The sequence below is a fragment of the Caretta caretta genome, chromosome 1 (genome assembly GCF_965140235.1).
Source record: "Caretta caretta isolate rCarCar2 chromosome 1, rCarCar1.hap1, whole genome shotgun sequence".
NCBI classification, from domain to species: domain Eukaryota; kingdom Metazoa; phylum Chordata; order Testudines; family Cheloniidae; genus Caretta; species Caretta caretta.
Genome location: NC_134206.1, coordinates 229,189,459 through 229,199,538, shown reverse-complemented (window position 1 = coordinate 229,199,538; position 10,080 = coordinate 229,189,459). Strand labels below are relative to the sequence as shown.

The following is a 10,080-nucleotide window of genomic DNA, read 5'->3' as shown; positions in this document are numbered from 1 at the left end:
CTAGGACTTTAGGTCAAATTTAGCAGCGTTAAATCAATGTAAACCTGCACCCGTCCACACGATGAAGCCCTTTATTTCGACTTAAAGGGCTCTTAAAATCGATTTCCTTACTCCACCCCTGACAAGTGGATTAGCGCTTAAATCGGCCTTGCCGGCTCGAATTTGGGGTACTGTGGACACAATTCGACGGTATTGGTCTCCAGGAGCTATCCCAGAGTGCTCCATTGTGACCGCTCTGGACAGCACTCTCAACTCAGATGCACTGGCCAGGTAGACAGGAAAAGAACCGTGAACTTTTGAATCTCATTTCCTGTTTCGCCAGCGTGGCAAGCTGCAGGTGACCATGCAGAGCTCATCAGCAGAGGTGACCATGATGGAGTCCCAGAATCGCAAAAGAGCTCCAGCATGGACCGAACGGGAGGTACGGGATCTGATCGCTGTATGGGGAGAGGAATCCGTGCTATCAGAACTCCATTCCAGTTTTCGAAATGGCAAAACCTTTGTCAAAATCTCCCAGGGCATGAAGGACAGAGCCCATAACAGGGACCCGAAGCAGTGCCGCGTGAAACTGAAGGAGCTGAGGCAAGCCTACCAGAAAACCAGAGAGGCGAACGGCCGCTCTGGGTCAGAGCCCCAAACATGCCACTTCTATGATGAGCTGCATGCCATTTTAGGGGGTTCAGCCACCACTACCCCAGCCGTGTTGTTTGACTCCTTCAATGGAGATGGAGGCAACACGGAAGCAGATTTTGGGGACGAAGAAGATGATGAGGTTGTAGATAGCTCACAGCAAGCAAGCGGAGAAACCGGTTTTCCCGACAGCCAGGAACTGTTTCTCACCCTGGACCTGGAGCCAGTACCCCCTGAACCCACCCAAGGCTGCCTCCTGGACCCGGCAGGCAGAGAAGGGACCTCCGGTGAGTGTACCTTTTAAAATACTATACATGGTTTAAAAGCAAGCATGTGAAAGGATTACTTTGCCCTGGCATTCGCGGCTCTCCTGGATGTACTCCCAAAGACTTTGCAAAAGGTTTCTGGGAGGGCAGCCTTATCGCGTCCTTCATGGTAGGACACTTTACCACTCCAGGCCAGTAACACGTACTCTGGAATCATTGTACAACAAAGCATTGCAGTGTATGTTTGCTGGCATTCAAACAACATCCGTTCTTTATCTCTCCGTGTTATCCTCAGGAGAGTGAGATATAATTCATGGTCACCTGGTTGAAATAGAGTGCTTTTCTTCAGGGGACACTCAGAGGAGCCCGTTCCTGCTGGGCTGTTTGCCTGTGGCTAAACAGAAATGTTCCCCGCTGTTAGCCACTGGGAGGGGAGAGGGTTGAGGGGGTAGCCACGCAGTGGGGGGAGGCAAAATGCGACCTTGTAACGAAAACACATGTGCTATGTATGTAATGTTAACAGCAAGGTTTACCCTGAAAGAGTGTAGCCACTGTTTTATAAAATGTGTCTTTTTAAATACCGCTTTCCCTTTTTTTTTCTCCACCAGCTGCATCTGTTTCAATGATCACAGGATCTTCTCCTTCCCAGAGGCTAGTGTAGAAAGAAAAAAAAACGCACTCGAGATGAAATGTTCTCCGAGCTCATGCTGTCCTCCCACACTGACAGAGCACAGACGAATGCGTGGATGCAGACAATGTCAGAGTGCAGGAAAGCACAAAATGACCGGGAGGAGAGGTGGCGGGCTGAAGAGAGTAACTGGTGGGCTGAAGACAGGGCTGAAGCTCAAATGTGGCGGCAGCGTGATGAGAGAAGGCAGGATTCAATGCTGAGGCTGCTGGAGGATCAAACCAGTATGCTCCAGTGTATGGTTGAGCTGCAGCAAAGGCAGCTGGAGCACGGACTGCCACTACAGCCCCTGTGTCACCAACTGCCCTCCTCCCCAAGTTCCATAGCCTCCACATCCAGACACCCAAGAACGCGGTGTGGGGGCCACCAGCCAACCAACCACTCCGCCACAGAGGATTGCCCAAAAAAAAGAAGGCTGGCATTCAATAAATTTTAAAGTTGTAAACTTTTAAAGTGCTGTGTGGCATTTTCCTTCCCTCCTCCACCACCCCTCCTGGGCTACCTTGGTAGTCATCCCCCTATTTGTGTGATGAATGAATAAAGAATGCATGAATGTGAAGCAACAATGACTTTATTGCCTCTGCAAGCAGTGATCGAAGGGAGGTGGGGAGGGTGGTTAACTGACAGGGAAGTAGAGTGAACCAAGGGGTGGGGGGTTTCATCAAGGAGAAACAAACAGAACTTTCACACTGTAGCCTGGTCAGTCATGAAACTGGTTTCAAAGCTTCTCTGATGCGTACTGCGCCCTCCTGTGCTCTTCTAACCGCCCTGGTGTCTGGCTGAGCGTAACCAGCAGCCAGGCGATTTGCCTCAACCTCATCATAAACGTCTCCCCCTTACTCTCACAGATATTGTGGAGCACACAGCAAGCAGTAATAACAGGGGGAATATTGGTTTCGCTGAGGTCTAAGCGAGTCAGTAAACTGCGCCAGCGCGCCTTTAAACGTCCAAATGCACATTCTACCACCATTCTGCACTTGCTCAGCCTGTAGTTGAACAGCTCCTCACTACTGTCCAGGCTGCCCGTGTATGGCTTCATGAGCCATGGCGTTAAGGGGTAGGCTGGGTCCCCATGGATACATATAGGCATTTCAACATCCCCAACAGTTATTTTCTGGTCTGGGAATAAAGTCCCTTCCTGCAGCTTTTGAAACAGACTAGAGTTCCTGAAGATGCGAGCATCATGTACCTTTCCCAGCCATCCCACGTTGATGTTGGTGAAACGTCCCTTGTGATCCACCAGAGTTTGCAGCACTATTTAAAAGTACCCCTTGCGGTTTATGTACTCGGCGGCTTGGTGCTCCGGTGCCAAGATAGGGATATGGGTTCCGTCTATGGCCCCACCACAGTTAGGGAATCCCATTGCAGCAAAGCCCTCCACTATGACCTGCACATTTCCCAGGGTCACTACCCTTGATATCAGCAGATCTTTGATTGCGTGGGCTACTTGCATCACAGCAGCCCCAACAGTAGATTTGCCCACTCCAAATTGATTCCCAACTGACCGGTAGCTGTCTGGCATTGCAAGCTTCCACAGGGCTATCGCCACTCGCTTCTCAACTGTGAGGGCTGCTCTCATCTTGGTATTCATGCGCTTCAGGGCAAGGGAAAGCAAGTCACAAAGTTCCATGAAAGTGCCCTTACGCATGCGAAAGTTTCGCAGCCACTGGGAATCGTCCCAGACCTGCAACACTATGCGGTCCCACCAGTCTGTGCTTGTTTCCCGAGCCCAGAATCGACGTTCCACAGCATGAACCTGCCCCATTAGCACCATGATGCATGCATTGGCAGGGCCCAGGCTTTCAGAGAAATCTGTGTCCATGTCCTGATCACTCATGTGACTGCGCTGACGTCGCCTCCTCGACCGGTATTGCTTTGCCAGGTTCTGGTGCTGCATATACTGCTGGATAATGCGTGTGGTGTTTAATGTGCTCCTAATTGCCAAAGTGATCTGAGCGGCCTTCATGTTGCCTTGGTATGGCGTCCTCACAGAAAAAAGGCGCAGAACGATTATCTGCCGTTGCTCTGATGGAGGGAGGGGCGACTGATGACACGGCTTACAGGGTTGGCTTCAGGGAGCTAAAATCAACAAAGTGGGTGGCTTTACATCAAGGAGTATTTCAGGCAGGACTTCACGGAGGGTTCCAATAAGAAATGGTGCACCTAAGTAATTGTTCTTATTGGAACAAGGAGGTTAGTCTGGCCTCTGATTGATACATGGCTAGATTTACCTCGCTGCACCTTCTCTGTGAGTGACTACAGTGTGACCTAGAGGAATGAATCCCCTAGACAGGGGAGGGGGTGAAGCAAATGAGTACAAAACAAATCTGGTCTATTTCTTGTTTTGATCCACTCCATCTATCTTTTACATCTTTGGCTGGCAGCAGACGGTGCAGAAAGACTGCATGCCATCCACATCTCATGGCTGCTCGGCAGAAGATGGTACAGTACGACTGCTAGCCATCCTCATCTCTTGCCTGCCCGGCAGAAGCTCGTACAGTATGACTGCTAGCAATCCTTATCACCTGCCTGCTCACCATAAGACGGTTCAATAGTCCTGCAGTCAGTCCTAAAGAGAATGACCTGGTCAAGTCACTCCAAATTTAGTCCCTGCGCCCATGTCTGCCCAGGCGCTCCCAGCCGACGTGGCCAGGAGCACCTCGGACACGACGATGACGGCTACCAGTCGTATTGCACCGTCTGCTGCCAGAAGGCAATAGGTTGCTGCTACTGTGTAGCAATGCCATACTGTGTCTGCCAGCACCCAGGAGACATACGGTGACAGTTACCTGAGCAGGCTCCATGCTTGCCGTGGTATGGCGTCTGCACAGGTAACTCAGGAAAAAAGGTGTGAAACGATTGTCTGCCCTTGCTTTCACGGAGGGAGGGAGGCCCGACGATATGTACCCAGAACCACCCACGACAATGTTTTAGCCCCATCAGGCATTGGGATCTCAACCCAGAATTCCAATGGGCAGCGGAGACTGCGGGAACTGTTGGATAGCTACCCACAGTGCAACGCTCCGGAAGTCGACTCTAGCCTCGGTACTGTGGAAGCACTCCACCGAGTTAATGCACTTAATGCACTTAGAGCATTGTCTGTGGGGACACTCACACTTGAATATATAAAACCGATTTCTAAAAAAACGACTTCTATAAATTCGACCTTATTCCGTAGTGTAGACATACCCTAACAGTATGAATTTTAAGTGGTTTAGGTAAACTGCATTAAACCCCAGTATGGACACTGTCATTCAGAATTAAAGTGCCATTAATTTGGTTTAGCTTAAATCACTTAAACTACTTTAATTTTGAATGATAGCGTCCATTTGGGGTTAATGCAGTTTATTTAAAACACTTTTAATTCACACCTTTTAGTTAAATCAGATTAATTTTCCTGAGTGTCCCTGTGCAGACAAACTTTAAATCAATTTAAAAATTACACCCTTTGTTAAACTGGAGCGGCTTTCTTGTGTAGACAGACCTTCAACCCCCAAACTTATAGTGAGCTCTGCACGGGCAGATCTGTGGATCTGTGCAGGTGTGGGTATCCACCTATATGCAGTATGGAATACACAAGTGAAAGTAACAACAAACAACTGGGAGAAAGTAGGGACAGGAGAATGAGGATTACAATAAAGCCACATAGTTAGCCATGTCTACATTAGCACTTACGTCGGCAAAACTTTTGTCACTCAGGGGTATGAAAAAAAACACCCCCGAGCAACATAACGTTTTGCTGGCGTAAACACTTGTGTGCACAGTGCTATGTCAACGGGAGATGATCTCTCCCATCAGCATAATGGGGTTACACGAGCGCTTTTACAGCAATACAGCTGTGCCGCTGTAAACTTGTAAGTGTAGACACGGCCTTATTTAAGTTTGTTATACATACATGCTTTTTTGATCTGATTGTGTGCATAAATATGTATAGGTACAAACTTTTTCTACATTGTCGAGTAATAAACACTTGCTTTCCTTTCACATAGTGCCCTCCCTCCCCACCATCCATAACATTATTTGCAGCAGTGAAAAAAGAAACTTGAATTAGTCATTAACCATATTAGCTTCATAGCCTGTTTTTTCACTATTTGAGTGGCTTTGTAATATTATTTTTATTATAATAAACACACCATAGTTTCAAATATTTTCCCACATATTCTTCCCCAATAACTAAGCAAAGCCTCTTCTATACCACAACTCCAGAGACGCCCTTCAGTTTCTCCTCCACCTAAATCCCAGTGACTGTGACCTTGTTACCTTTTATTTTTCATTAATTTTTTGGCGAAGGAGCTTAGCTGGAAGCCATTCCTACGTTTTGAATTGTGTATAGCCTCATTGTACAGTATATGTCATTTTACATGGTTAAAATACATTTAAAGGGTATGCTATCAATTCAAATATGGAAATCTTTCACTTTACTAAATGCATAGTGCTAACTCTGCTTATTGTGGGGGGAGTGCACGTGTGGGGAAACTCAATGAGCTGTATTGCTGAGAACAGCAGATTATTTTTCCTGTTCTCAAAGCAAATAGCTGTGATTACAGTTCATATTAGCAGTCTGCATTCTTTTAATGTATGTCAGGCTATGAATTTCCAATTTGGTTCCTTTGACACCTCACATGGGCTGTGTTGGGCTTTTTATTTCTAAGGCAGATTTTGAACAGTATTTGTCACAGCAAAGCTGTTGTTAGAACATATGCTACTGAGTGGAGTCTAAGTAGAGTGATGCTATATTCTGTAGTTTTTCTTGCAATGAATATTACAGTCGAACAATGCTTCTTGCAACAAGTTCTTCATAGTAAGCCAGGTTTATTAAGATTGGAAACCTACTTTAAAAGGTTAAATTAAAAATTGTGTAGTAAGACTAAACTCAAAATTATCACAATTTCATAACTTATACCAAATAATGGACAGGAAAGTCTGTAGTGGGGTATGAATTTTGAATCTAAAATGGGAGTAGTAATCTCATCAGGGCATAATATGTGACATAATTGTTTGGAAAGCAATTTGGGATATCTGTGGAAAGTGTTACACAACTACCATGGTCATAGATTTTTATTATTAATAAATAATATTTGTATCATAAGAAGCCCAGTTCCACTCAAATTTCAGGGCCTTTCCTAGAAAAACCTCTTCCTGAGCTTCCCTGGATTGCCACTTGTCTTTTTCCTACTGCTAAGTCCTTGATCTTGGCTCCTCTGCAACTAGCTGAGCCTGTCCCAACAGCTGATTGGCCACTAAAAAACAGCTGTCAGTTGCACCATTATCTGCTGCTCATCCTCTGTAGTCAGACATCCACCAGCCCAAGACCTCAGGTCCCGAGAATCCTGTCTTAATCTAGCTATGATTACAGCAAACAATGTAGGACTTGATCCTGTTAGACACAGAGCACCATCAACCACCAGTGAAGTCAATGGGAGTTGAGGGTTACTCAGCATCTTGCAGAATTTGAACCAATAACCTGCAAACCATATAAAATGCAAATATACTGAATGATGCAACATTTTCAGGCAATGCAACAGTAATTAGAGGGCTATATACTCAGGTGGTATAAATCAGCATAACTACTAACTTCAGTGAAGTTATGTGGATTTACACCAGCATAGAATCTGGTCCCTAATGTTTAAAAATAACTTTGTTATAGTTTATACAAAATATATGCACAGCCTCTCATATATTTGCCAGACACATTTGACACCTCACTGAAAACCTTTTATCTTTCAATCGGGCTAGTAATTCAGTATGACTTTCACTTTTTCAGCTGATCAAAGAAATCTCCATTTTATACATTGGTTCCAGAGTAATGTTTCTGTTCATTCTGCTCATTCTAGTATCTTTAGAGATTCTGTATCATTCACAAATATCCCTGGCATGCCAATCTGTGAACAGAGATTAACGTTTTACATACTCAGACAGGTCATTTCAACGAATCTTGTGTGTTACCAGGAAATAATAAAGCTAAATGACAATGGTAGCACACTCTGCTATTGCCAAATGCTCATTTTAGTTGCCTCTCCTTCCTTACAAACTGTAGCATCAACAAACCACATTTCATTCTAAACACAGATGCAAACAGAGAGACATGGAGTCTCATCCTTTCACAGCCTTAGTGACTGATAAAGTTTTAACATAAGTGAACAGGACAAAACCAATATTTCCCTAGAGTCTAAGTATAGTATGAAGAACAGTGCAATCCTGTGTTAAATAATTACAGACCCCTTTCTGCAACTCAGTTGCCCATCTTGCTTGAAAGAGGGATGAATTCTGAGTGTGCTTTTTGTCTAAACATCAATTATGATGCGCTACTTAAATAGGCTTTTGATCTGTTCTCTCACTGCATTTCTCAATCATCATTTACAACTATGGATAGCAGCAATTACTATAAAGGAAGTACCTTCATTAATTTGGACCAGACGCTTTGATCTGGCAAGTTACTAGTTACTGCTATCTTTGTCTCATATGGGTTGTTTGTAAGTGTAGTATAACGGCTCTTTGGCAACAAAAATGGTAAGATAAGGAATTGTATGTAATTGTGTTAAGTGAGCTACTGCAACATCGGTAAGGATGGTTTCAGGGTCTTTAATCATGTTAAATTAGTCTCATAAGCAAACTAGGGAAATGTGGTCTAGATCAAATTACTATAAGGTGGGTGCACAACTGGTTGAAAGACCATAATCAGAGAGTAGTTATTAATGGTCCACGGTCAAACTTGGAGGGTGTATCTTCTGGAATCCTGCAGGGGTCAGTCCTGAGTCCAATACTAGTCAATTATTTCATTAATGACTTGGATAAAGAAGTGAACGGTAGGCTTATAAAATTTGCAGATGACCCCAAGTTGGGAGGGATTGCAAGCACTTTGGAGAACAGGATTAGAATTCAAAATGACCTTGACAAACTGGAGAATTGGTCTGAATTCAACAAGATGAAATTCAATACAGACAAGGGCAAAATATTACACTTAGGAAGGAAAAAATCAAACGGACAATTACATAATGAGGAATTACTGGGTAGCTGGTAGCATTGCTGAAAAGGATCTGGGGGCTATAATGGATCACAAATTGAATATGAGTCCCCAATGTGTTGCAGCTGTGAAAGAGGCTAATATTCTGGTGTGTTAACAGGAGTCTTGCATGTCAGACATAGGAGGTAACTGTTCCGCTCTGCTTGGCACCGATGGGGCCTCTGCTGGAGCACTGGGTCCAATTCTGAGCACCACACTTTAGCAAACATGTGGACAAATTGGAAAGAGCCCAAAGAGGAGCAACAAAAATGATCAAAAGTTCAGAAAACCTGACCTCTGAGGCAAGTTTTTTTAAAAAGGTATATTTAGTCTTGAAAAAAGATGAATAAGGAGTGGGAACCGAGGGGGGACCTGATAACCGATTCAGCTACGTTATGCTCTGTTAGAGAGAGGATGGTGATCAGTCGTTCTCCATGTTCACTGAAGGTAGGACACAAAGTAATGGACTTAATCTGCAGCTAGGAAGATTTAGGTTACACATTAGGAAAAACATTCTAACTAAGGGGAGTTAAGCTCTGGAATAGGCTTCCAAGGGAAGTTGTAGAATTCCCATCACTGGTGATTATGAACAAGTCAAGAATGGTCTAGGTTTACTTAGTCCTACCTCCGTGCAGGGGGCTGGACTTGATGACTTCTCAGAGTCCTTTCCAGCCTTACATTTCTATGATTCTATATTGCTGAGTGCCAGGAGCCCAATTTTGAAACAGACTGTTTAGACCCTTACTAAAGACACAGTACAATTTAAGAAACTATATTTGGCAATCATGCAACAGATCCAGTAATGAATCAAACTGAAAATAATGCATGATTAAGTATTGGATAATATTGTGAGAGAGGGGGCAAAAAATCCAATTGGTTTCAAGACTAAGCTTGATACATTTATGGAGATGGTATGATGCAATTGTCTACAAAGGCAGGTGTTCCATCTGCAACTGCTGGTATCTAATACCCCCAATGGCTGGAGATGGGACACTGGGGAGGTGTCTACGCTGCTCTATATACGCTGCAATTAGACACCTACAGCTGGCCCATGCCAGTGATTTGGGCTCATGAGGCTGTGGGTAAGGGGCTGTTTAATTGTGCTTTAGACATTTGGGCTTGGGCTGCAGCCCAGTCTCTAGGACCCTGCAAAGTTGGAGGAGCTCAAGCATCTACACTGCAATTAAACAGCCCCTTAGCCTGAGTCCTGTGACCCAAGTCAGCGGGCACGGGCCAGCCTGAGATACCTTAGATCGGGAGGCCTCTGAGTTACTACAGCAAATTCTTTCTGAGTCATCTGGCTGGTGAGTCTTGCTGACATGCTCTATTTGGAGTTGGGAAGGAATTTTTTCCCCTGGTCAGTCTGGCAGAGACCCTGCAGGGTTTTTACCTCCCTATGTAGCATGGGGCACAGGTCACTTGCAGCTTTAAACTAGTGAAAATGGTGGATTCTCTGTAACTTGCAGTCTTAAAATCATGATTTGAGGACTTCA

The 10,080-nt window shown here is 44.7% G+C and overlaps 1 protein-coding gene across 1 annotated transcript; it reads left to right on the top strand.

Annotated features, from left to right (window-relative positions):
- Positions 1–326: 326 nt before the first annotated feature.
- Positions 327–1,573, top strand: LOC142070650 (myb/SANT-like DNA-binding domain-containing protein 7). The gene is made up of 2 exons (XM_075124509.1): positions 327–917; positions 1,505–1,573. The coding sequence occupies exons 1-2, from the start codon at positions 344–346 to the stop codon at positions 1,555–1,557; spliced, it is 627 nt and encodes a 208-aa protein (XP_074980610.1). The 5' UTR covers positions 327–343; the 3' UTR covers positions 1,558–1,573.
- The last annotated feature ends 8,507 nt before the right edge of the window (positions 1,574–10,080 follow it).

Excerpts from the sequence above, each read along its gene's own strand:
- LOC142070650 (XM_075124509.1), top strand. The coding sequence starts at position 344 with ATGCAGAGCTCATCAGCAGAGGTGACCATGATGGAGTCCCAGAATCGC. Across the intron at positions 918-1,504 it reads AGGCAGAGAAGGGACCTCCG|CTGCATCTGTTTCAATGATC; the intron begins GTGAGTGTACCT and ends TTTCTCCACCAG.